General features: G+C 36.5%; 3 protein-coding genes across 32 annotated transcripts in view; 1 reads left to right on the top strand and 2 right to left on the bottom strand.

Annotated features, from left to right (window-relative positions):
* Positions 1 to 3,236, bottom strand: part of ALG5 (ALG5 dolichyl-phosphate beta-glucosyltransferase) — a 48,467-nt gene extending 45,231 nt beyond the window's left edge. Inside the window, exons 1-2 of one of the 3 annotated variants that reach the window (XM_025462447.3) lie at positions 3,173 to 3,236; positions 358 to 471 (exon numbers count right to left, since the gene is read on the bottom strand). In XM_025462447.3, coding sequence (XP_025318232.1) covers positions 358 to 471; positions 3,173 to 3,221 — 163 coding nt within the window. In that variant the 5' untranslated portion in view covers positions 3,222 to 3,236. Of the gene's footprint in view, positions 1 to 357; positions 530 to 2,233; positions 2,392 to 3,172 lie in introns of those variants that run through there. The other 2 variants (XM_025462445.2, XM_049101279.1) reach the window with 2 other exon arrangements.
* EXOSC8 (exosome component 8) lies at positions 401 to 10,529 on the top strand. 2 transcript variants are annotated; one of them, XM_025462452.3, is made up of 11 exons: positions 401 to 539; positions 4,621 to 4,657; positions 4,805 to 4,868; positions 5,610 to 5,683; positions 6,898 to 6,943; positions 7,709 to 7,814; positions 7,902 to 7,947; positions 8,759 to 8,855; positions 9,102 to 9,222; positions 9,860 to 9,966; positions 10,313 to 10,529. In XM_025462452.3, the coding sequence occupies exons 1-11, from the start codon at positions 514 to 516 to the stop codon at positions 10,426 to 10,428; spliced, it is 840 nt and encodes a 279-aa protein (XP_025318237.1). In that variant the 5' UTR covers positions 401 to 513; the 3' UTR covers positions 10,429 to 10,529. The 2 variants fall into 2 exon arrangements, with proteins under 2 accessions (XP_025318237.1, XP_025318236.1); XM_025462451.3 differs by lacking the exon at positions 401 to 539 and adding an exon at positions 3,371 to 3,499.
* The window catches only part of SUPT20H (SPT20 homolog, SAGA complex component), a 39,939-nt gene continuing 22,963 nt past the window's right edge, over positions 10,441 to 27,416 (bottom strand). For 11 of the 27 annotated variants that reach the window (XM_025462425.3, XM_035718838.2, XM_025462427.3 and 8 more), the window contains 12 exons: positions 27,080 to 27,106; positions 26,498 to 26,530; positions 25,893 to 26,010; positions 24,617 to 24,719; positions 24,320 to 24,478; positions 22,296 to 22,602; positions 21,601 to 21,755; positions 18,872 to 18,927; positions 16,160 to 16,279; positions 13,259 to 13,364; positions 11,709 to 11,812; positions 10,441 to 10,945 (listed from right to left, as the gene is read on the bottom strand). In XM_025462425.3, coding sequence (XP_025318210.1) covers positions 10,808 to 10,945; positions 11,709 to 11,812; positions 13,259 to 13,364; positions 16,160 to 16,279; positions 18,872 to 18,927; positions 21,601 to 21,755; positions 22,296 to 22,602; positions 24,320 to 24,478; positions 24,617 to 24,719; positions 25,893 to 26,010; positions 26,498 to 26,530; positions 27,080 to 27,106 — 1,426 coding nt within the window. In that variant the 3' untranslated portion in view covers positions 10,441 to 10,807. Of the gene's footprint in view, positions 10,946 to 11,708; positions 11,813 to 13,258; positions 13,365 to 16,159; positions 16,280 to 16,769; positions 18,712 to 18,871; positions 18,928 to 20,519; positions 20,614 to 21,600; positions 21,756 to 22,295; positions 22,603 to 24,319; positions 24,479 to 24,616; positions 24,720 to 25,892; positions 26,011 to 26,497; positions 26,531 to 27,079; positions 27,107 to 27,416 lie in introns of those variants that run through there. The other 16 variants (XM_049101259.1, XM_049101260.1, XM_049101262.1 and 13 more) reach the window with 10 other exon arrangements.

The following is a 27,416-nucleotide window of genomic DNA, read 5'->3' as shown; positions in this document are numbered from 1 at the left end:
AAATTGTTTTCGAAAATGATTTGCCAAGCCCCCACTCAGTTTACATATGGAAAAAGTCTGAATAGTCTAACAGAGCCCTCTCGGACCTCTTCCAGCGGCCCTTCCCAACTAGAAGGCCTGTTTTCTGTCCACAACTAGCTTAATGTCTCTCTAGAACACTTCAGTCCTATGACTTCATGATGCTGACCGTATTCTTTATAGCTGGCATTTGTTTCCGCTCTCATGAACTACAACTACCAACTATGCACTCATCAGAGCCCACATCTACTAATGTTCTCACAAAGATAGTAAAGTTCATACTTTAAATTTCCTTTTCTTCCCAATGGCCCCATATCCCAAAAATGATATTGGGCTTACACCGTTTTTCTTCATTGTATGAAGGCACAACAACGGAGAGCTGTTTGGTAGGCGAGTCCCATACGCTGGGCAAAGTTTCCTTCTGTCCTTTGGCATTTAAGAAGAACTTCTCCTCTTCATGTTGATGGAGATGTGGCATTTTTGTAGCAGTTATAAATGCAACAAAGGAAATCTAAAAGTAGGTATGTTAACAAGAAACTATATTATGTAAGATTACATCATTTATGTGATTTTTATTGTTGTTGTTAAATGTTCACTCTCAGTTTTTAGTCCATTAAGAATGGTCTGGAGGTGACACCAAATTCAAATCCCTTACTTATGAACTAATAATTGTCCTTCTTCCATTGGTAGGAACTAATGCCTTAGGAGCTGTGTCTTCCCACCTGTCATCCCTAGGCCTCTGTCATCCCAGATTTAATAGGGAATAGTCACCAGAGAAGTGCAATCCACTTTAAGATGCCCTGAATCTCCAACCCCTGGCTAATGATGACAACATTCATTTAGCATTGTTTTAAAGATCGCACAACATAAAACATTGAATACAATACCCCCAAATTATAAGTCCTCTATAAATGTTAGCTTTTTAAAAAATTATTTTATTTTCATTTATTCATGAGACAAAGAGAAAGGCAGAGAGACATAAGCAGAGGGAGAAGCTGCCTCCCTGCGGGAAGCCCAATGTGGGACTCGATCCCAGGACCCCGAGATCACGACCTGAGCCCAAGACAGATGCTCAACTGCTGAACCACCCAGGTGCCCTAAATAGTAGCTCTTATAATCACAAGCTGGTAGGATCAAATACTTCCAGTTCATCCTCAAAATGCACCCATTTAATTCTATAAAACAGATAGATCAAATAAACAGAGTCAATTTAGGATTCTGTCAAAACTCTGCCCCCACCAAAAACCTGAGAAAACCTTGAAATCTCCATCTACCCCTAACGGAGAGAGAGGACTCCTTTCTGACCCCGACACAAATCACCGAAGAAGTCAGGACACGTTGCTTTTTCTCTATAAGTTATTTCTAAACTGTGAAGTGTGCAAACCCGGCAAGGCGGAAGAACGGCCTTCCCAGCAGTGCTGTCAGGGGGGCTAATCTGGGTGTCAAGGAAGCTGGAACCTCTCCACGTACTAACTGGATGGCAGGCTCGTTCCAAATTATAAGGGAGAAAGCTCACTTGGCAAACCATTACTAATGAATCAGCAAGTGCTTACAATGTTTGTTTCCAGAGTGATGGCAAAGAAAATCCGAGTCTCAATTCTACTGTGCCCTCCTTTAGAGGCAGCGAATTTAGGGTGTTTAATCCTGGGTACATAGGGACTGCCAGACAACGGTAACAGCAGGCCTGCGTGCCTCGGCCTTACTGTGTCCCTCCTGGGTCTTCTTGATCCACTGATTCACCCCAATCTCTAGCAGATGGCTCTCGTCAAAGCTGTCACCACCTTCTAGTTGCTTCCCCGCATCAGGAGGGTCAGTCCAGGGAGCGCAAACCTCCTGGGGGGCTCGAGACCTTCCCGGGTGCAGCCGGAACTGCACAGGCTGCAGATGCAGGAGGAAGGGGTGGAGAGGTCGGGACTGACAGGGCAGAGGTCGGGGGCGGCGGGGCCGGTGGAGGCTGACGGGGGCGCACGTCCCCCGGGGAACCAACGTTACAAGGGCCTGGCCGCAGAGGGAGGTAACGCTCCAAAATAAAGACAAAGAAGGGAAGAAAGGGGCTGTGAAGTTCTAGGAGAGGAAATCCTGGTCAAGTTTCGGGGGAGAGCGTGGGGGGAAAGGGACGCGTCGAAGCGTGCGGGGCAGAGGACAGGCTGCGTGGCGGCCGAGTCTCTGAGAGGACGGAGCCCAGGCCCGCGTCGGTCCCCAGCCCTCTGCTCACCAGCGTCAGGGCGGCGGCCGCCAGCGCCACGCCGAGCACAGCCAGCTGCAGCAGGAGCGCAATCATCGTCCATACCCGGCTGCCGCGCGCCCTCCCCAGCGCCTACACACACGCGGAAGCGCCGCCGCGCAGCTCCGCCTCCCGCCGGCAGAGCGGCCGAGCCCGCCCGCCGCCCGCCGCCCGCCGCCCGCCGCCCACAGCGCCCCTCGCGGCCAGGCGGCGCACACGCCGTCCCTGGCGGCCAGGCTCGCGCGCAGAGGCGGGCGCCGGGTTCCCCGCAGGGCTGACAGAACCCGCAGGCACACACAGGATTCCACCCAGTCGGAATTTCAGGTAGGCAGTGAGCGGCTTTTCGACAGCCGTCTTAAGACAGCACTCACGCACCGTGCAATCCACCCATTAAAAAGGTTTTATTGTATTCCATGAGTCTTTAAAAACGGAGACAGCATAAAATTTGCCATTTTAACCATTTTAAGGGTACGATACGGTGGTATTGGTTACATTCACAATTTCCTGCACCCATTATCTATTTCTAAAACATTCTTCGCTCCCAGCCGCCCCCGCCCCCCGCCCCGTAACAACTAATAACATGTACTATTTGGGGTATACTCATAGTGGGGAAAAATTAGCTTGTGTATCTGACATTAAAAATTAATTGGATGTTCTGTATTCCGTCTGGCAAACCTACCTAGGAGGGAGGTGACGGCTTTGAGAACAAACGCAGCCCACGGCACAAGCTGCTCCTCAGGAGCCCCTCCGGGGGCCCGCAGAGTGTACCGCGGGGCGATCACCAGCGCGCACAGAGTTTACGTGATTGCTCAGCAACTGGAGCTCCAGGGAGCCCTTCCCTTGGGGTGAGGCACGCCCAGGGCCCAGCCTGAGACAGAGGCGGGAAAGGACGCAGGAGCTCTGGAATAATGCCCCACACTTAATACTCACTCAATTCCTGGCAATAAGGTCGGTTTCCCTTAAACTCCTGAGCTAGCATACCGTTTTTCTAAAGAGACACACCCGTCTCTTTCCCAATAGCAGATTCGACAAAACGCGTCCGAGGCCAAGAAGCCTAGAGGCGCGCTGGGCTCCTCCGAGCGGAGGCGGAACGAGAACCCCCTCGCGGCCACCAGCCCTCGGCCTCTGCAGCAGCGGACGAAGGGCGCAGGCGCGTCAGTCGAAAGTTTGGAGGCGGGGTAGGCGCGCGGCCCGGGGGCGCGGCCTCGCCTGGCGCAGGCGCACGCGCGCGGGCGGGAAGATGGCGGCCGGGTTCAAGTGAGTGTGGGCGGCCGGCGGGCGCGTGTTTGTACTCTGGCGGTTGGAGGCTCCCTTTAACCCTTCGCTGGGATTTTTTTTCACCTGGAGGCCACCCTGCCAGATTCCGGTTTGTTTCCGTCACGGCAGTAGGCGACGGGCAGAAGGACCTGGAGGTGGTCGTGGCGAAAGGAACGGGGGCTTTTTCTCCGCAGTCCGACGGAAGATGGAAGGGACCGTGTGCGGAGCTCGGGGCCGAGGCGAGCGCCGCTGGCGTGTGTGGCGGCCGTGCGGCCCCAGGAGCCCGCGTCGTAGCCTTCTCATAGGTGTTCTGGCAGAACCACGTGCCGCTCTGTTCTCCCTCTCCCTGACGTCCTTCTAAAAGGATTGTGCCTTGTTGGGAAGGTTTTACTTGAGCCTTTTTTTGGTGTCACTCTGGGGAAGCCCGTAAATTTTTGTCCTCACAAATTTTTCATTGGGTAAACTACATAAGATTCCACAGGAAGACCGTCGTATTGACGCAGTTATCTATTTGCAGAAACTCTCGAGTTATTGATACAGTGATATATATGTGCTCCTTTAAAAATTAGCATTCTTAAACAAGCTCTAGCTAGTGGGGAGTCTAGGAACTCCTGAATTCCAGAGTAACGCGTCTGCACGTGACCTTCGACAACTATAAAGTAAAAACGAAAACATTTAACCTCTGTGGTTGTTAAGTTGCAGGTACTAATATAAAGGCTTCTTTCCTTGGTCATAATTAAAGAATATGCTAAGTTTCAGTTACAGGACACTGAAAATAAAGATGTAATTTTTCCTCATGTTGAGATAATCCCTGCTTCAGAGCGAAAGTGACATCATTATTTTGTAATAATTGGATTACTTCTTCCAAAGATGTCCAAAGGCTCGGGCTCCAGCCTGTGTTTGTTTAAGGTAGCGTTAAGGACAGCAGTTGAGTCTGATTACGACTGCAAGAGCACCTTTTAATAGTTGTATGGGGCAGCATAAACATCAGAATTCATGAAAGGAAGTTACAAATTGGGGAAATTTATGCTGCATCCTCACACTCCTAAGATCTTTGCCAGTTTCTGGATTTATGTTAAGATGTACTAACTTACCTCAGATACGTTTTTAACATGTTTCAGGACTGTGGAACCTCTGGAGTATTACAGGAGATTTTTGGTGAGTAAAGGTTATGTGTATTGTACCTTTTGATAACAGTATCATGTGCATCTTTTCAAATTATGTGAATTAACGAGGTTTAATGTGTTTTTCTCTGGTGTGTGTAAAGTATAAATGTAATCCATTTTCATGTAAATGTCTATTTAGAAAGAGAACTGCCGTCCTGATGGAAGAGAACTTGGTGAATTCAGAACCACAACTGTCAACATAGGTAAGGATATTTTGAGTTCTAAAATAGGTTATTGAAGTTGCTTCAGAATTTTTCTGTTTTTAAAGCTTTTATTTATTCATGAGACATAGAGAGGCAGGCAGTTGACATAGGCAGAGGGAGACGCCGGCTCCCTGCTTGGGAGCCCACCTCAGAACTCCATCCCAGAACCTCAGGATCACGCCCTGAGCCAAAGGCAGACGCTCAACTACTAAGCCAACCAGGCATCCCTCTTTTTTTTTTTTTTTAAATAGAAGTATTCTTTTTGGTGGTTTTTAAAACTCACTGTTGTGTCAATTGTGTCAATGTTCTTCCTTTAAATTTTGAAGTAACAGTAGTGTTTTATCCCTTCTTTCTTCAAAGCCTCCAAGATACGTTTTTTTATGTCTTATTAAACTTTCTGTTCGAAACACAGAATTTTCCAGTTTAACTTGTATGACATTCCTGAGTTTTAGCCTGAGCCATTGAAACATATTTCAGCCAAATTCTGCTATATCTAAAGGAATCCAGTAATGTTTTGTCAAGAGATTGTTATCTGTAGAACAGTTCTGTGACTGAATGAAAATGACTAACTCAAATTCAAGGACAGGTGAATAATTCCTAAAACACTAATTTTTAAATAGTTACATCATTTAAAAAAGAGAACTAAATTTTCATAGGCTACTGAGATATATAGCAAGATAAAATCATGTGTAGAAAATGAAAACTTTCCATGTATTGTTTATTTTGCTTTTATCTTTTCAGGTTCAATTAGTACTGCAGATGGTTCCGCTTTAGTGAAGCTGGGAAATACTACAGTAATTTGTGGAATTAAAGCGGTAGGTTTAATATATGTCTTACCAAGATTTGATTTGCCAAATTATTTTCATGTACTTATTATAATTTACACCTATAATTCTGTTGATTAGGCAGCCATGTGTCAGTTTTTTTAGTGTTTTTCATTTCCTAAGAGCTTTCACCTTTGAGTAGAGAACACCCAAAGTAGATTAAAAACCCAAATCTAAAGACTCTTGTCAACATGCATCAAACGTGCTGAAATGAAAGTTTTTAAAATCCTCACTACCTTTAAGTTTTTAAGAACTTGTTATTTGAGAAAGATTTTTTATATCCTCTTATCCAGTGATAACATTTAATCAGTCCAAATAATGTAGAAAATTGAGATTGCTCAAAAGAGTTTGAGGGAATAATAGCCACTGTTTACTGAGTACCTTTTATGGCCCAAGAACCTTAAATTGGGTGCTTTATTACAGAATTACCAGTTTAATCATGAGAACAATCATTTGAGGTAGAATTTTTCTGCCTTCTGTTTTAAATGAGGTTCAGTAACTTGTCCAGGAATATACCATAACTAGAACTTGGATATATAACTTTGACTCCAGCTTGTGCTTTTTTCACTATGTCACACTGTGAATTACTTAACCTAAGTTCAGATTCTTTCTCAGGGTGATAAAGCTGGGGTGATATTGACATCTGAGCACTTAATTGTTGCCAGCTTTTATGCTGGGGACATACCTCATTTGACCCTTATTGAGAGTCCCTAAAAGTAGGTCATATTAACTTCTCATTTTACAGATGAGAAAGTTGAGTGGTAAGAGTTTAGGTGATTTGACTAAAGTTCTTCAGCCAAAAAGTGTGGGTCTGACATTTGAACCAGGTCAGTGATTCCTAGACTTTTGCTCTTGACCACATTATCACTTCCTAAATCTTGCTAAGGATTAACATTAAGTTTAAATTCAAGCTTGTTACTGAGAGGAAGAGAGAAAGAAAATGCATTTTTTTTTTTTTAAAGAGCCCCCACGTAATTTTGGTTAGTAGCACTAGAATGTAGGCAACTGAGCTATGCTGCCTTTTTACTTTGCAGACCAGACCTAGCCAATGTCCATATACAGTCTGATGGGACTCCCTACGCATATTAGATGCTCTTGATGTAATTAGCCAAGATGGTCTTTGCTGAAGGCTTCTATAACTAATTGCTAAGCTCTCTTCACAAATATCGAGTAGCTTCTTTCATAGAACATATTTGTTTCTATAGGAATTTGCAGCACCACCAACAGATGCCCCCGATAAAGGATATGTTGGTAAGTTAAATGGTTCTGTTATTTTATTTTTTTATTTTTTTATTTTTTTGTTTTTTTTTTTGTTTTTTTTTTTGGTTCTGTTATTTTAATACAAATACTTCAAACACATTTAATGATACTGTAGTTCAGTCCTAGTAGTTGAGTTGAAGAAAATGTAGAAGATTCAGAAATACCTAGGAGTGAAGCATAATACATTCTTGAAACATTTTGTTAGAATGTAAGACTAATAGCACAATAGAGAATTTTACGAATTTTTCAGCTTTGATCAGTTGTTTATACACTCAGAGGTCATCAAACAAGAAAATAGAATCTCTTAGGAAAGTGTTGTAATCCTAAACTTTTATATTTCCATAAATATTCCTCATTTATACCACTATGGAATATTCTTCTTGCTGCAGACCATCTGTTCTTTATAGTAGGTACCAACATTTTAAAAATGCAGGCAGGTGGATTTAAGAGGCTATCTACTGATACAGATTGAGGTATTTTGGAAGAAATCTTATTTTTCTGAAGGATTTAGGATTGAGGCCTTCCTTAATAGATGCTTATTTTTTTTGGCATTTCTGTGGGGAAAAAAAAGGAAAATGTATATTTTATCTAAGCCTGTGAGTCTTACAAAGACCAAAAAAAGAAAAAATTGATTTTACAACCTTTGGAAATCCTGTCTATGGCTATAATCACCTTTGCAGTGGATTGAGAATATCTTTAAGACTTCCACAAACCAGAGGTAAAGTTTAGTTCATAGCTGCAGAGTGTTTCTTTCAGTTCCTAATGTGGATCTACCACCTCTGTGTTCATCGAGATTTCGATCTGGACCTCCTGGAGAAGAGGCCCAGGTGGCTAGCCAGTTCATTGCAGATGTCATTGAAAAGTAAGATCATCCTGATAACATTTGACTGTCATTTATTTTTAGATAGCTTTTGACCTTTAATTTATTGTGCTTTATTATTAAATCAAGTTCACAGATAATTCAGAAAGAGGACTTATGCATTTCTCCAGGAAAGGTAAGATGAATAAGGAAGCTATGAGGTTTTATTAACTCTGAATTGTTTTTTATGGAAAGACAACAGGGAAACAAAGAATAAGCCACAGTGGGCTTAAATATGAACGTCCTAAGAAAGATGGAATTTAGTTAAAAAATCCAGCTTACTCTGTAACTATCTAAAATGAACCATGTAGTTCATAGAAAAAGTTTTTTGACTTTAAAGCTGAGGAAAAAATAATAAAAAAAAATAAAGCTGAGGTAACTTTTTTCCCTCTTTTACAGTAATTCAGCCATTTGTTTATTCTGTATAGATTAGTATCTGATCAGCTGATGTGTTTAGGGTAAATCCACAGTATACATTTCTAGTCTGTTAGTTTCACATCTAAAATTTAGAACTAAGTTAACTAGGACTTAGAAGCTTTTCCGGTTTCATTATATACAGATTTATTAGCATTGTAAAGCTTAGCCATATCATATATTAAGGTTTTCGTGGGAAAGTACATTTTGGACTTCATTTAGGACTTCCAAAAGCATTTCTTTTACTGCAAACTTAGCAAGAATGGAAATTGTTTATACTTCTATAGCTATCGATGGAAATCTAGAAGTTATTTATCAGCTTGGAAATTAAAAAAAAAAAAGCCAAAGTTTTTAAAAACCAAACCTGCTTTGTTGGTTATATACTTTATAAATAAGGGTAGCTTTTAAGTTTTTGAGCTCTGAAGGTATCATGCTTGTCTAACCAAGGATTCTGCGGTTTGTAGGCTTAAACAGTTACCATGTTCTACCCATCAGAAGGCTTTAATTCGTATTTTGTATAAATTCTGTTCTAGCTTTCTTGGGTTCTGTACTGTGATATCATTTGCCTTGACTATGATGGGAACATCTTGGATGCCTGTACATTTGCTTTGTTAGCAGCTTTAAAAAATGGTAAGCAACCTTAAGATTGTTTGCTAAACTTTATCAATACACTTTTTAAAGTTTTAGTTAATAGTGATCGATCATTCATGAAATTCTAAATTAAAGAAAAAGAATGTTTATAGCCACTAAATTTACCTTAATTATCCTAAGATAATTAAAAAAAAATACTTCTAAACAATGTAAGCAGAGAAAAGTTTAAAGCATAGAAACCTGTATTTGTTTAGAGTGAGACTTATTTCATGTTTGCCTTTCTAGCACAGCTGCCCGAAGTTACTATAAATGAAGAAACTGGTTTAGCAGAAGTTAATTTAAAGAAGAAAAGTTACTTGAATATTAGAACTCATCCAGTTGCAACTTCCTTTGCTGTATTTGATGAGTAAGTTAATCAAATGTATTTAAAAAATTACGTAATTAAGGTAATGGATTGCTACTCTGCTTTCTTACTTTTCAGTAAATGCTTAAGGTAACCATACATCCTAGTTTGGATTGTTATTACTCTGCTTTCTTACTTTTCAGTACATGCTTAAGGTAACCATACATCCTAGTTTGCCCTGGACATCTAGGTTTATAACTGTTGTCCCTCCAGTTATTATTAGCTAACCCTTATACTTTCAAAACTGTCCTAACTTTATGATGAATTTTTGTATTTTCCCAGGAAAAATTTGGAAAAAATTTGGAAAAAATTTTTTTTTCCAAAAAAAATTTTGTATTTTTTTCTTATTCCTGCCTAATGTTAATCTTCAATATTTCACAGATTTACCTTAAGCTATCTTCTGATTTGCCAAGGACTTTAAAATAGTCATAAATCGAAGGGCAAAGAAGATTTGCCCTACTTGTAAGAACAAGTAGTAGAATGTTAAGTTGCTATTAACTTTTCTGGTTTCCCACCAGTTCTAGTCTGTCATCAACACTAAGTTAATCTGACATCTAATACTAGGTCACAGTTTTTATTCTTTGTAAATAAAATTTGTTTCATAGATTGGTAATTTATGTTTTTCTTGTATTTTAAATAGCACTCTGCTCATAGTTGATCCTACTGGAGAGGAGGAACATCTGGCAACTGGAACCTTAACAGTAGTAATGGATGAGGAAGGCAAGCTATGTTGTCTTCACAAACCAGGCATGTTCCTTTCATTTTAACCCTATACATGTAAAATTAAAAACTCATTGTGAGCTTCTTTGTATTAGGAAAGGCCAAATAGAATGTGAGGTTTTATTATTTACCTAATACAAGTTTACTGCAGTTTATCATCTCAAATTCCTTACTTTTCTATATTGTCTACCAGTGGTTCTTAAACTTACGGTATGCATTAGAATCACTTGAGGGCTTGTTAAAAAAAGAACTTGCAAATCTTGAGACAGTCTCACTGGCTTACATTATTGAATTTTTTGTTTTATAACTTGGTGTTGGTTTATTTATTTTACAAGTAAAAATAACATGAAAAGTGTTGTCAATAATCTTTCAGGTGGAAGTGGCCTGACTGGAGCTAAACTTCAGGATTGTATGAGCCGAGCAGTTACCAGACACAAAGAAGTAAAAAAACTGATGGATGAAGTAATTAAGAGTATGAAACCCAAATAAACAACCACCACATTTTCAAAACGGATTTGTAAAAACTGTATTTCTTACACTGTGCACAAACCTTTTATACTAAATAAATATCAAACTACATTCTTCAGAAAGATGTTTCTAGTATTTTTCTTAGGTCACTTCCATATGTAGTATGTACAGTGAGACCACTTTTTAAAAAGCAATGACTTAGGCAAACCAACCCTAATGGTTTGTTAGACCATTTCCCTGTTTTTAATTAAAAATCATAGGGTTGTGCTTCTGTATAAAGTTTGTACATTTCACAATGTAAAATACTGACATTTAAAAAAAAAATGAAGTAGAAACTCAAGAATCCTTTGATTCAATGCTCTTATGGTTTTAAAAAAGAGGAAAAAAAAATAAGCAAGACTCAGAATTTTGGAGTGTTTGGCGTGCCTCTCTTCATTTTACTTTTTGACTGGCTGCCTGTATGCCGATGCCGATGTAGCTGAGCTGTTTGTGCTGCTGCTGCTGCCATAGCCATTTGATGCTGTAAGAATCGCAACTGCTGCAAAAGGGAGGGGGGGAAAAGTCAAGGTTACATTAATTGTAGGCAGGTATGGAAGGGTGCTTTTCCTGAGAGATGAAAACAACAAAACTGAAAGGGAGAAAGCACCAAGATAACAAAAAGGGACTATACCACACTGAGACAACGCACAGTCAAACAGCACCAGTGGCACAGAAGCCTGCTAAGGGCTTTAAAAATGGGTTCTTGGTGAACTTCAAAAATAGTTGTTACTTTGCCCTGCCAATCTATATTGTAGTAACTCAGCAACTTCAGTTACTATTTGTTGTATGATAGTTTATAGCAATATAAAACCACCCTGCATATCAAAGATAGTCAACCATAAAATGCTGACTTCCTACAATGATGGAATAACATTTTTCTAAAACCGGTATGACATTTACTAATAGGAACACTAATATACTTGCCTTTATCTGCAGTACAATATCAAAAAGCTAACCATTGGCACTTATAACTATCTGTTTCAAAAAATAACTGGAAACTGAAAAATGTATGTTAATGTGCCACCAGCACTTCATGTAAGATTTTAAATTAGGGAAGAGTATGGCTTAAATGTACAAAATATGTTCAGTGCTCCAAGATGACTGGCTAAAATGTCAGACTTTTAAGTAAAACTTGCTAAATTATTTACCTACTACTATATAGTCTTAAAGGACAGTAAAATAAAACTAGAGTAAGGTATGTTGAACTACTTTTGGAGCAGAGTATCTTTAAAAATGTAATCAGAGTGAAGTTGCTGGATTACTTGTATCTGTTGCTGCTGCTGTTGAAAGGCAGAGGAGAGCTGGAATCTCTGCTGAGGAAGGCTTTGCTCAGGTCTGTTCTCGCCAGAGCCAAGCTGAGACAACACTACAGAGAGGAGAAGGGGAAAGCAGGCCAGTCAAAAAGTTTGAAGGCTACCAGGGTTAGAAAAGGACAACACAGAAAATGAAATAATAGAAAAGTTATCAGTATGATTAATCTTAAGTATCAAATCACAGACATTTCAGGATAAATTTAGTATAGTCTCCTGTTAGTTGAGGGTACCACTGATGATTGAACCTCCTGAATATGAAAGGGAAGGGAGTGCCTGTGTACCAAAGCACTGTATCCCTCCTCCTTGCATTACAATGAAATTTGCTATTTTGCTGAGAAGGTTTTCTGGCAAAATGTAAACAACAGCATGATGCTTTAAAATATAATCAATGAAGTAAGGAAAAGTGGGAGAAATCCATTCTACCATAATGACAAAACTGGTAGACAAGTGCTTTAAACAAAAGATACTGTGATGAGTTCCAAACTAGACTACTACTAGCCAACAATGGTAGTAAAATGAAACTGCAATATTCCATTTCTTTTCGAGCTGAAGGGGACCAGAGTAATCAGTTTAACCTTCTCAACATACAGATGAAAAAAATTTCAGGCAAAGGCCAGAGATGGTCTGAATGACACACTCAAAAGAATTATTATTAGCAGGTCTAGAGCTAGAAACATTCTCATTACTTTTTAGCCTAGAATTTCCACTAAAATATACAACAGCCATTTTAGAAGATTTTATAGCTCCAGTGGTAAAGGTTCATGATCACAAATTTATATTTGGAAATTCACCAGCTCTAAATACGGCATTATGCAAGACCCTGCTTATTCTAAATTCAGACACTGGGAGTTGTTTAGGACAGTAAGTCCAGTGATAATTCAAAATGTTGACATTGTCCACTCAATCTTCAAACTATCATGACTTACTTATACACGTGGTTAGTGACTTTAATTAAATATTAAGTTATAATTACTGTTTTTAAATGACAAGATACCTTCATTAAAGGTAATTCTTTGGCTCACCACTTACTGCTGGAAGTGGTGAGCATTTAGCATATATATATATATATATATATTACAAATGATAAAAGTGGGTTATAAAAGTTAAGCTGACCAGTAAGTCTTGATTCATGCAAATGCAAGCTACCAGAATGAGATAAAAGATTATGGAATCAAGAAAAAGGCAGTCTCAACCCAGGAGAACTGAAGATTTAATAGCTTTGTAGCTTTGTAGTAAGCTGGATAATTGTATAAAATTCTGCCAACTGTAATGTGAGAAAACCCAACCACTATTTATATGAAAGTAAAAACCCTTTTAATCAACTGTCAAATTAACAACAACAACAAAAAATCTTAGGGCCATCAAAATCAATAGTGCATGCATTAAATAGAACCATATTTTTTCCTGCTACTGCCTGCAAGAGAAGGAAAAGAAATAACACTGAGATCTCTAAATGATCAGTTATTTTTAGTAACATATGAAGGTATAAAGATACCAACCAGCTGCCTGTGACTGCATAAAACTTCCTACTCCAGCAAGGTTAATAACAGCAGCGTGCTGAGCAGATAAGGCCTGTTCTTGACTGGTTGAACCTTGTTCAGAACCCTAAATAAAAAAATGATACATGACTTGTACAGAAAGAAAAACAATTTTGATTTGTTATTTTTTTTTTTTTTCCTGTATGAGGTAAAATACCAACATCAGATTAGGTCTTGTAAAAAGAATAAAGAAAATATTTAAAGCTATGTAGAATTAGCAAGAATAAGTATGTGGTATTTTGCGTTTATCTTTTAAGTAAGCTCTACACCCAACGTGAGGCTTGAAATCACAACCCCACGATAAAGAGTTGTACACTTGGGATCCCTGGGTGGCGCAGCGGTTTAGCGCCTGCCTTTGGCCCAGGGCGCGATCCTGGAGACCCAGGATCGAATCCCACGTCGGGCTCCCGGTGCATGGAGCCTGCTTCTCCCTCTGCCTGTGTCTCTGCCTCTCTCTAGCTCTGTGTAACTATTGTAAATAAATAAAAATTTAAAAAAAAAAAGAAAAACCCTTTAAAAAAAAAAAAAAAAAAAAAAAGAGTTGTACACTCTATTACCTAAGCCAGCCCAGGCATCTCAGTATATTGTATTTTGAAACCAAGAAAATAAAACCTAATTTTTTAGAACTAATTCTGTATTGGTTTATTGTTTGATGATATATTAATAATCCTTAAGGCTTCTATAAAGCTTTATCAAAACCATTTTTTTAAAGCTTAAAACACTAGCAACATAGCACTAGAATTTCTAATGATTACAATTAGCAATAAAAAACAAATTAATAAGCATACAAAGAAAAAACCTGTTCTTATATGCAAATGGCATGACTCGAAAATATTGAGGAATCTACAAAAAAGCTCCTAAAACTAATAAACAAGTTCAGTAAGATTGCGGACTATAAGATCAACCACAAAAATCAATTCTATATGCTATCAGTGAACATGCAGAAACCTGAAAATTAAAACAGTACCTACCCCATTTATAATTCCAAAAAAGGAAAGAACACTTATGTGTAAACTACAAAACATATATAGGATTTTTGTGGTGAAAAATTGCTTTTTTTGGCTTAGGTAGAGACATTCTGCGTTCATGGACTGGAATATTCACATATTAAAGATGGTAAAGTCACTCTCAAACTGACCTACAGATTTAACTCATTTCCCTTAAAAACCCTGACAGGTTCTTTTTTTCTCTGTTTCTATAGACAATTCTAAAATTTAGTTGGAAAAGCAAAAGATCTAGAACAGCTAAACAGTTTTGAAAAATAAAATGGGAGGATATTGTCTGATATTAAGACTTATTCTATAGTTGACACTAATCAAGGCAGTGTGGTACCAACACAAGGATAAGTACATAGAAAAGTGGAAGAGAACAGAAAACAGAGAGAGCCATGCAAATACATCTTGCCAAAGGTTCAAGAGACTCAATTGATTAAAGATGGCTTTTTCAACAACTAGTGCTGCAGCAATTGGACAACAATCCCTTTTGCCCACCGCCAAAGAACTCTGACCTAAGTCTTACACCTTATACAAAAATTAACTAGAAATGGATCACAGATTTAAATGAAAAGGTGTACAATTATTAGAAGGAGAAAATGGTTACTATTAAAAAAAAGACCCAGAAAATAACAAGTGTCAAAACTTGTCAGGATATTGAGAAACAGAAACCCTGTACACTAGGGAGAATGTAAAATAGTATAGCTATATAGAAAACAGTACGTAAGTCCCTTAAAAAATTGAATCTCACTCCTGGGTATTATCCAAAAAAAAAAAAAAAAAAAAAGAAAAGCAGGGATTTGGAAAAGAGCTGTTTGTATACCCATGTTCATAGCAGCATTATTTATCATAGCCAAAAGATGGAAGCAATCCAAATGTCCATCAACAGAGAAACAGATAAATGTGGAATACACATACAATGGAATATTATTCAGGCTTAAAAGGTAAGGAAATTCTGACATACACTACAACATGGATGAACTTGAAGACATTACACTAAGTGAAGTAAACCAGTCAGAGAAAGACAGATATTGCCTACAGTAGTCAAATGCAGAGAAATATAAAGCAGAATGATAGCTGTCAGGGCTAGCAGGAGAGGGAAATAGGTAGGGAATTACTTGGTACAGTTTAATGGGTATACAATTTCAGTTTTGCAAGATGAAAATGCTCTGGAGATTGGATGCCTAACAATATGAATATATGTAACATGATTTAAAATACACACTTAAAATGATGAAGATAACAAATTATATGTATACTTTACAAAATTAAAAAAAGTACAAATCAATTTTATATCTAGCCAAGTAATCCTTCATATGTTAAAGAATAAAAAAATAGTTTTGAATGTGCCCTTCCTGAGAAACTACTGGCAGATGAGCTTTACCCAACCAACACTTACCTGGGGAATCTTTGTGAGCTAAGAGAAACTTGGGTTGGGACCTGAGAATAAGTATTTTTAGTTCCTGAATGATTCCAAAGTGTAACAAAGATTCAGAAAAAGTTGTAGTTCCTTCTACTTTAATTTACTGCAGTTCTTTTTCAATTTTATTCTGTTCAACAACCTACAAATATTTTTGTCAATCTTCCCTCTCCCCTAAGCTTAATAATAGTAAGGACATCTCTATTCCAAAAGACACAGAACACTGCAAACAGAAGGATAATGACTGGACAAAAAATGCATAGGCTATAGGGGCAGAAAAAGAATTTGAAATAGGCACCCAATAACTGATCACTACTACTGTTAATAAAAGCAGAACAGGAACTACTACCTGTATGAACAAACTAAAACCATGTCAAATATACTTTAAACATATGAAAAAAAGTTACAATTCTATAATGTAAAGCAGGTAGGGAGCTGGAAAGCACATACCTGCTCCCCTGGTTGTTGAGGACTAGAAGTTGTGGGTTGCTGAGGCTGCTGTGGTGTAAATTGAGAGAGCTGCTGTTGCTGCTGCTGCAGAGTGTTAAAAATGAGTGAGCCACCTGGAAGCTATTAAAGAAGAGCTAATTAACCCATCTCACATTTTAGAAATTTCTTTATTCCATAAATACTTTTAGAATATTCACTATGTATCAGACATTCTTCTGTGGATTGAGGAAACAGGTAAACCAAACCAATATCCATGACCTTAAAAAAAAATTTACTTAAAAAAAGTTCTTAATTGCTATTATTTCGGGTTCTCAAATATGTAGGTAATCCCAAACATATATCTTTTTGCTTAATAGCTATCCAAATATACATATGGCTTTTATTTAAACCTTTCTTACACATCAATAAATACAAAATAGCATTTTTTAAAAAAAAATATTTATTCATGAGAGACACAGGCAGAGGCACAGACAGAGGGAAGAGCAGGCTCCCTGAAAGGAGCCTGATGCGAGACTCCATCCCAAGATCCTGGGATCACACACTGAGACGAAAGCAGATGCTCAACCACTGAGCAACCCAGACAACCCCAAAGAAACTAACGATAGTCAGATACAATTAAGAAAACTTATTTAATTTGTTCCAGCTTTACACAGCTTTACAAAGACCCGAAATGCATGGGTTTTTATATAACACAGTAAGGAATTCCAATGCTGTAACGGAAATACAGTAGCTATCCATATGTTTAATTTAAGGGTACTACTTGCTGCTCTGTCATTCTGTACCTAAATTACTTCAAAAAAAAAAAAAAAAAAAAAAACAACCCAAAACTTTTTAAAGCACCCAGAAAGCTCCATGTTAAAAATTAAAACTTTGGTTTCTAAATGCATCAGAAAATAAATGGCTTTTCCATTTATTCTATATGGGTTTAAGTTATAGTAATCTCCCTTCATGCATGGTTTTGCTTTCTCTGGTTTCAATTACTACAGTCAACTGCAGCTCAGAAGCAGATGATCCCCCTGACACGGTCAGGTCAAGAGTAGCTAATGCTATGTCACAATGTTTACGACATTCACCTCACATCATCTTATCATGTACACATTTTATCAACTCACATCAAGAGAAGGGTGAGTACAGTACAAAAGATATTTTGAGAGAGAGATCATATTAACATAACTTTTATTACAGTGTAGTTATCAGTGTTCTATTTTATTAATCATTGTTAATCTCTTACTGTGTCTAATTCACAAATTATACTTTATTGTAGGAAAATATTCTTCTCTTCTTTTTGTTGAACTTGCCTATGGTTTTGTCATAGCTCGCTTGGCCCAAATAGCAATTCTCTGAAATTCCCAAATAAATCTACTTTGCTGGTAAAATAACCGACAATTTTATTTTTAAGGTTAACAGTATGTACGCAGAGGAAAAAACAGTATGTTATACAGGGTTTTGGTACCATCCATGTTTTAGGCATCTACTGAGTATCTTGAAATGTATCCTCTGCAAATAATGGGGGACTACTGTATAAGCACTTTGAAAACTTTAAGAGAAAGTCCAAGCAAATAAATACCCAACTACAGAACTCTGCATAGCCATAAACAAACAAAAAAACAAACAAATAAGTAAAAAAGTGTTCTTAGGTCAGTATCTCTAAACCTCATTGCAAGGCAAATTTGGACTTAGCAGAGGTCAACTGTTCCTTCCTCAATCAGTTAGATAATAAGTGTAGCAAAATATAATTTATAAGGTAGCCTTATGATTAGTGCTATTAAGAATTCCACTCTTTTCCAACAGCAATCTGCAGAAAAGTTGGCTAAATAAACCAATGTGACCTGTGGTCTATCCATATTATAAGTGGACTGTTCTGTGATTACATTCTATTAAGTATAGATACTGTTTACATCTTATATAAGAAATGTTTAAGTTTTGGCTTAAAATACGTTTCCTAGTTTGTTACTCCTGAAACCAGGTTGATCAGTCTGGTACTACTGCTTTTTCCCAATAATCCAAAGCTCTGCCATTTTGTGTCCAGACATTCAAGTCTACCTTTTTCTTAAAGTTCTCTGTAGACAATACCACCCATTTTCCAAATAGGCAGCGTCATACTGGATTTCATCCTTAAATTAAAGGACCTAGCATAACACCCAGAATATTGTCAGTTCACAACATGTACTAAATTTCCCACTTCTAATCTCTTTTTGTATGTTGACACTGATAACACATAAGTAAAGATACATCATTAGACACAAACTATAAACTGACATTTATTGAATGACTAGGAGCGTGGCATTTTGTTAAGAAATCATATTCTCTTAGGAAAAGAACACCTACCTATTTTTAAAATATTTAAGCAAAGAGTATTACATACCATGTATACATTAAATGTCTATTGAAAGAGGAATTCTTTTCTAAGTATATTTATCAATGCTATTGTAGGCAAGTGTAGTCCTTTGTAGTTGTCAATTCTCCCCATTGGAGCAGCCAGTGCTTGGTTAGGCAGGGTGTTGGAGCTAATGAGTGCGGTTTATAGGATACAAATTCTTCTCCTTATTCACCTTCCATGTGATCACACAAAGGAAGTAATAATGAACCACATCCTTAGAAGATTTTGAACAGACTTCAAAATTTCAAATGCTTATATATATGATCAGATATACATCATTAAAAAAGATACCAAGCATAAAAACTTCAATCAAAAGCAGTATTTCTCATTACCTGGAGTAGATTTAAAGGCCTGAGACTTGAAGTATTTTTTAATCCAAAAGGAACACCTGTTAAATAAAACTCATGGTTATAACAGAGAATTAAAATTTTATTACACTTCAAAATATTTTATATTTTAGCATATATAAATACATTTTAAGTACTTTTTGCATAGATGTGTTTATTTTTTCTATACCTTTAAAATAAAAAAAAATTCATCAGCACCTATTTTAACACTATTATCTTACTCAAAGATGTGGTGCACCAGATGTGCATTTTATAGGCATACCTCAGAGGTATTGTGGGTTCCAGACCACAGCAAATAAAGTGAATATTACAATAAAGCAAGTCAAATGAATTTTTTGATTTCCCAGTGAATATGTTTACATTATACTGTTGTCTATTATGTGTGCATTAGCATTATGTCTAAAAACAAAATGTATAAACCTTAATTAAAATATCTTGTTAAAAAATACATCAACTGGGGCAGCCCGGGTGGCTCAGTGGTTTAGCTCTGCCTTCAGCCCAGGGCCAGGTCCTGGAGACCCTGGATCGAGTCCCACGTCGGGCTCCCTGCATGGAGCCTGCTTCTCTCTCTGCCTCTGCCTCTCTCTCTCTCTCTCTTTCATGAATAAATAAAAAACCTTAAAAAAAAATCAACTGAATTTTCAACGAGTTATAATCACTATTGCAGAGAACTATAACAAATGTAATAATAATGAGAAGATTTGAAATACTACAAGAATTGCCAAAATGTGACCCAGAGATATGAAATGAGGAAAAGTTATTGGAAAAATGGCATCTATTGATGCCTTGCTTCATGCAGGGTTGCCACAAATCTTCAATTCATCGAAGAAAATGCAGTACCTTCAAAGTGCAATAAAGCAAGGAATGCCTGTATTCTATTATTTCAGAAATGATAACCTCTTTTATCACTATTTTGATTTTTGGCTAGAGAAAGAAATCAAGAAGTATGCAGACACCATGAATGTAATAAAACTACATTGTTGTGAAAACATATTTCAGGTAGTGACATCTATTTAAATTTCTCAAAGGTTAAGGAGCATACAATAAGAATCATATCTCCAAGAATCCATGTACTGTTTGCTATTTTTTCAAGTACAAAATTGTAATATTAATAATGTTTAAAAAAACACTGAATTTTGTGCTTCAGGGTCAAAACTGAAAGTCAGGAAACATTGCTATTATTTCTGAACATAATCCCCAAAATCTTTAGAGTGCATCATAATACAAGGATTGGCAAACTTTTTCAGTAGGCCCTGTGGGCCACATATGGCCTCTCTGGCATATTCTTCCTCTTGCCTTTTTTTTTTTTTTTTTTTTAAGACAAACCTTTAAAAAAAGATAACCATTCTTGCACTTTGCTGACCATGGCCTCAAAGTCCACATAAACAAAATATACCTATCTGAACACTAATTAAAATGTATCTGGTCCTCTAAGCATATAGTTCAATAAAAAAAGGATAAAAAGCAGAACTTTTACAGGTGATGGTATCAAAGCCTTGTGAAAGAAAATAAAAAAAAGCATAAACACACTAAAATATTACAGTACTGATTTATCCCCTTCAGGAAAAATTCTCATGGAAAGCTATAACTCCCTTTAAAAATGGATGACATCTATATAATGCTTGTAGCTTACCAAAGGCACTTCCAAATCACTTCATTAATGTCTCCTAAGTACCATCTGAAGTTAAGATATTTTTACTCCCATTTTTGAGCAGATGAAACTGAGGCTAGGGAGAAAAAATAAGTGACTTCTTTTGGGCCCCACACTGAACATCTGGAGCCATATGCAACTAACTAGCAGAGGTATATGCAAATATAAGCAAGCATCCTAAATTCAACACCTGATTCCATTTTCCAGGGCTTCTGTCACTAACTTTTATTAAAATTGAGATCATCAGATTTAGGAAATCACAGCAATATGTTACATGTTTAAATTATACTCTTTGTGTTTGACCTCTTGTAATTCAGAAATTTTTTGATAAATTTTTCTATGCTAAGTTTGTTTCCCTGCTAATTATTTTCTCAGGAAAACAATTATCCAAGATGTTATAAAACATTATTTTAAACAGCATTAAAAAGTTGTGTAAGTTATTAGAACTCTTCTCCAATATATGTAGTAATAAATAACTATTGCACTAAAACTATTACTAATTATGATGAGTACAGCAAATTTTTTTGAATGCTTATTACGTCTCAATTTAAAGTACATCATTTATGTTTACTCAATCTTCACAACTATGAGGCAAAGCATTATTATTATTCCCTATCTAACAGACAAGGAAAGTGAGGTGACTTTCCCATGATTGTACTGTTCAGTAAGTTGCACAACTGTGATTCAAACTCAAGCAGTCTGGCTCCAGAGCCTAGTCCTTTTACTGCCATTCTATGTTACCTTTCTTATACAACCTGTTTCCAAAATGTATTTCTTTAACCTGGAATAGGGCTACACTGACAATAAGGCTATCAAAATTAATTTATTATGTTTGGAAGGCAGATATAATTTGCAGAAACTTACTAAGTTTCTTCATAGAAGTTAATTACTAAATGCTTTTTTAATTCAAATATTGGAACTTCAAGGGTTTTATAAACAAAATACCTGTGACATAATGCTTCAAGAAATAAGGATGTTAAGCGCATATAATATGCTTAAAATGACATTTTTATACTAGCATATACTTTAATTTTTTAGAGATTATGATTTCCAATATTCTGACCTGCTTGAGAAGCTGCCTGCATTGCACTGGGCAATGCATTTGGTAGCAGACCTCCTGAGGGTAGAAGGCCACTCAGGTTTATTCCTGCAGGAGTTATGGCACCAGTGTTACAGCCCAGCATAGGATTTGAACCACTCATCAAAGCCTGAGCTCCACTGCAGAAGAATAAGATAAAGCATTAAACCTGCACTACAAAAGAAAAACTACAGTCACATAATAATTCCTTGGATTAAAAAACAAACTACTACACAAACACAATTAGGTATCTTGGTTTTAAACATCAGTTTTGGGGTTCTGTTTCATTTTTATGCTAGATAGTTACAGCAAGATTATCTAAAATTAAGTACTGTATATTTACCAGAGTTGAAAAGATAATTTGAAAGAATAAAAGCATTAATCAAGGGATTAAAAGATGGCAATGCTGAGGATAAACAGGAAAATCTATGCTGCTGTCAATGTGTAATATTAGGTTAGTGCATGTAATACATGTATTACCTAAAACTAAAACAGATTTGTTGAGATAGTTTCTATCCACATGTAAACTATTTTTCAGTTTCAGAAATATGCAATTTGTTAATTTCACAAAAATTTCTTTACATCACAGTGAGAGTATCTTAAAAAACAAACAAACAAACAAACAAAAAAAACAAAAAACAAAGCAAAGAAACAAAACCAGGGCATCAATGCAAACTTACCAAACAGAGCCCACTACATTGATGAAGTTAAGTCCAGCAGAGTTTGCCATGACCTGGGTGGCCGTGGTTCCTGTAGTTATGGATGTTACCATGGTGGAAAGAGGAATGGTCGTTACAGGCATTGCCTGGCTCAGAGACCTTTGCTGCTGAGCAAACTGAGTTAACAAAGTGGGCTGAGGGGTGAAGCCTGAATCTTGGGGAGTAAGGGTGGCTGAAGGGGTAATAGGAGTTGAGCTCTGAGCATCAGGAGGGTGTGGGGTCGATGAAGGGGTTGGTGTAGGAGTAGATGGCTTAGGAGTTCCAGATCCTGCTCATTGAGAAAAATAAAAATTGCTAGTTTGTTATAAATGGCCAGTCCTTTTTAAAATAAGGTTAATGGAATCTTACTTAGCACTGACAATTTGTTCCAGTTTTTTTTTTTTAAGCAGTTAACTGCAAGTGTTAATTTCTACACATGATACATGAGTGTTGCTACACTCAATTACAATTAAGGATGCAGTATATCACCTAAAAATTCCATCAGAGATGCTATTACAGTAACAGTAAAAATATACATTTGTATTCTACCACAATACCCATTTAAAAGTTAATTTCCTACATGCTACCTTTGGCCTAAAAACTTTAAGAGGAATTCAAATTAATTTTTGTTATTTACGATTTCACTAATTTAGAACTTCACTTAAAAATATTGCTTCTTTTCTGTAACAGTCTGAGATAAACTCTGAACATACTTAATAAATTACATATGGTTAACAATCATAATTGGCACCTAAATGTACATGTTTAATTCCTAACACATCAAGTTTATCCTGACAAACAAATTTACAAAACGCAGTAATAAAGCAAATATTTGATAGATAATACTGCATCTTTAACAGTAACTGTGTACTTCTGTTTAAATGTAAGAATGTATAGAAAATCTGTTGTGAATGAAGTATGCACAGTTTATCAACTTTTTAAAAAAAAAACAAAAACAAAAAACAAAAACCAAAAAAATAAAACCAAAAGCTCTTGAGGTGTTTTCTTTTTTAGCTTTCATGTCCTGCAGAAAGAAAGGAAAGAAATGTGAATGTCCAGAAGCTGTCACTCAACCCTTACTTAAAGTAACAACTGTGTGCAGTAGATTAACATAATCCATACCCACAACATAAGAAGTGTGAATAAGACTTCCAGGAAATTTATAAATTTTTCTTTGTGCAAAACAAGAAGGCAGAAAAATTACACCTTTTGAGCTATCAAGATGAAGATGTTTATATCTAAGGCGAAGACCACTCTATCACTGTGCAGTGTATAAAACTTTCAGCACACTTTAGTTATCTATAAAAAAATCTAAAAAACTGGAATGCTTTTTTTCAAATTGATACCTAAATATCTCAGAAATCTCTAATTTGAAGAAATCTTCCCAATTGAATGCTAGAATTCTTGCATAAGTCTTCTTGATGTTAAAAAAAAAAGTATTCAGTAGTAAAAATTACATTTTAATATTTTCAGAATAATGCTTTATGATTACCACATTTTAGTAACTGATTACAATTTTTAAGAGTGTAGGAGTGTTTCTGAAAAATCAGCTTTCAGTTTATTCTATCACCACCTTGGAACTAGTTGGTTTCTTACATACACAAATAGGACTGCAGCAACAACTCGTATGACATTTTTCCTTTCATATCAGCTATATAATTTACATAAAATGTAACATGATCCTAGGGTACACTGGAATAAAAAGTATTTTGGAATCTTATTGCCACATTTGGCTAACATCTTTTTAAGGATATGTGTAGGTTGTAAGTCTATAAGGTATACACACAGTGCATACACAGATACAGAAAAACAAATACAATTACAATAAACACAAAATACATACAATCAACAAGAGATTTGCCTGAAGCTTCTCAAAATTTATACATTTTGGGTACATAGTACATTTAGATTTCAACTTTACTGGTCAAAAAAAAATAGCTGTTTTAAGAAACACTAAGTACAAAAAGCTAATGAAGAGCTTATGAGGAATTTAAGTTATAACTCACTTTGTGATGAGCTGGCAGGTGACAGGGCAGCTGGAGAAAGCATGCTAACTTGATTGAGATCCACAGATGACTTCCGAGAAAGACTTGGTGGCTTGGAAGCAGGAGGAGGAGTTGGAGATTTTAGAAAGCTGCTGGCCTGTTGTGGTGTAAAATAGTTACCTAGAAGAATATAAAAGTTATTTTCTACACTTACAATTCAAAATTCTGTTAACTAAGTCATTATATGAAGTTTTAAAAACAGATTTTGACTGTGTGACAGGTTTTACTCCAGATTACAGACAACAAAGAATTTAATACCTGAAGAACTATTTCCTGAGCTTGAGGGAAGTTTGATGGGTGGAGGTCGATGTTTTACTCCCTTTCCCAATACTGAAGACTGAACTGACACAGTCTCAGGCTGCTAAGAGACAGGGACATTAAATATACTTGTTAAAATTAAATTAAGCTCAAATCAGAAATTCATAAATTAATGCCACTATAGCTTCTAGATGAGAACACACAGTTTAAAACTCTGCAAAGTACTCTTATTGTTATAGATTGGGTGTGAGAGTTAAAAAAATACATAATTTCACATAAGAAGATCCATGAAATAAATTATAGTATATATAAAAAATGAAGATTTCTAGATTGTAAGGTGGGCAGACAGTTTGAGGAAGGTCAGATAGGTAAACTTCCACTCTAAAGCAAAGCTTCCACTCTTAAATCTTTCCAGGGAAAATAGTAAATTGTTGAAGCCAGGTGATTAATATGCACAGATAGATGTTCATTATACCCTTCTACCTTTGTGTATACTTGAAAGTTTACATTATAAAAAGTTAAATACTTGAACTGGTATAGCCACTCTGGAAAACTGTGTGGAGGTTCCTCAAAGAGTTAAAAATAGATCTGCCCTACGACCCAGCAATTGCACCACTGGGGATTTACCCCAAAGATACAGATGCAGTGAAACGGCAGGACACCTGCACCTCAATGTTTATAGCAGCAATGTCCACAATAGTCAAACCGTGGAAGGAGCTTTGGTGCCCAAGGAAAAATGAATGGATAAAGAAGATGTGGTCTATGTATACAATGGAATATTACTCAGCCTTTGGAAACGACAAATACCCACCATTTGCTTCGATGTGGATGGAACTGGAGGGTATTACTCTGAGTGAAGTAAGTCAATAGGAGAAGGACAAACATTATATGGTCTCATTCATTTGGGGAATATAAAAAATAGTGAAAGGGAATAAAAGGGAAAGGAGAAAAAATGAGTGGGAAATATCAGAAAGGGAGACAGAACATGAGAGACTCCTTACTCTGGGAAACGAACAAGGGGTGGTGGAAAGGGAGGTGGGCGGGGGGTAGGGGTGACTGGGTGACGGGCACTGAGGGGGGCACTTTATCGGATGAGCACTGGGTGTTATTCTATATGTTGGCAAATCGAACTCCAATAAAAAAAGTACACAAAAAAATAAATAAAAAAAAATAAAAAGTTAAATACTACACAATACCCCCATCCCTTGAAAAAAGTCTTTAACATTTCTTAGATTCTTTGAAAAACAAATAAGGACAAAAGAGTCATCAAACACACTTCTGTTTCTTTCCCTGGAGAAAGCTGGCTCAAGCTGGCAGAGCCACTGGAGCTGTGTGACATTTTGACTGGACATTTGGCTTCATTCTGGACCAATTCCTGGTACTGATTGACTACCCTGGAATATGAAGAGTAAATGAGTAAAGATTAGCTAACTCTGTTCTAAACACAAATTTATAGGAAATAAATAACTGTTAACAAAAAAATTCCACCAAAATTAACACAAAGATTCAAACTAGACAATTTATCTTTGCACCAAAGGTACATTCTTCTAGTCTTTTCAACAAGCTACTCAAAACATTTTGCTAATAAACAATCTAAAGATAAACATATAATATCTTCCTTCTAATACAGGAATTACAGGGATTATTTAACCAATTAGCAGCTAAAGAAATTACCCACTGACTTTCACTCACATTCTGATTATATACTTAGAAATTATCCTCCTGAGCTACCATAGATATTTTATCTATGCTTTCTTATTCAAAATACACTGTATTTTAAACATTATTCTTGTGTTATTTTCCTAATTCCATAAGAAATCCTTTAAAAGTGAAGCTTTTAATATCCATCCAGATTAAAGATAAAAATGCAAATATTTTTACCTCTCAGCATCAGTCTTCGATCCAATAACAAACCTGAAGTGTTTAAAAGAGAGAAAAGTATTATGTTAAGAGTTGTCTTAAGGAGCCCTGGGATACTTTTGAAGGCTTCCATATTTTAGTGACTGTAGTTTTATAAAATGAGTCAATCTACAGAGATATTACAAAAAAAATTATTAAATACATTTAAACTTATGAAGCAATGACCAAGTTTTGCATGCATTATAAAATAATTCTGTGGATAATTTGGCTGATTTAAGGGAGATGTATTTTGGCACAAAACTGATGTATAAAAACAAAATCTGGGCTGAAAGTTACCAAGTGCTATATATACTTGCAAGTGTCTGCCCTACAGCAAAATTCACTGAACTACTGTGTCCAATGCCTTTGGCTTTCCTCTCACTTTAACCTTTGATTTTTGAAGTCATTAATGTCTACAGAGCAGATCTTAGAATATATTTTAGACAAGGAAGGTAGTTTGTTGCCAATTCAATAAAATGTCTTTACCAAATCTTTTTAAAGAATTTGACATTTATATGATTTCTTAACAGATTAAAATAGTGAATTTGTTTATTTTTTAATTACCAATTTGAATGATCATCTGTGGAGGAGCTGAAATATAAAATGTAAAAAAAAGAAAAAACTTGGTTAATGCAGCTCAAACTTTAATTTCATAGTTATTAACTCAAGTAATTTATGAATATGGAGGAATGACTGGAAGTAACAAATCATGCAGCATTTTTCAGCATCTCCCTGATGTGAAGGCAAAAAATTCAATTCTCTTGTTACCGCTACTCAATTGGCATTTGAACTGATTTTTTTTTAATGAGAAGAATTAATATTATCTCTTTGTGTTTGAGGAAAGTTTATGATTTAAAATGACCAATGTCTGTCTAGAAAGGGGAGATTTCTAAAAATAATG

The sequence above is a fragment of the Canis lupus genome, chromosome 25 (genome assembly GCF_003254725.2).
Source record: "Canis lupus dingo isolate Sandy chromosome 25, ASM325472v2, whole genome shotgun sequence".
NCBI classification, from domain to species: domain Eukaryota; kingdom Metazoa; phylum Chordata; class Mammalia; order Carnivora; family Canidae; genus Canis; species Canis lupus.
This window is presented reverse-complemented; position numbering and strand designations above follow the sequence as displayed.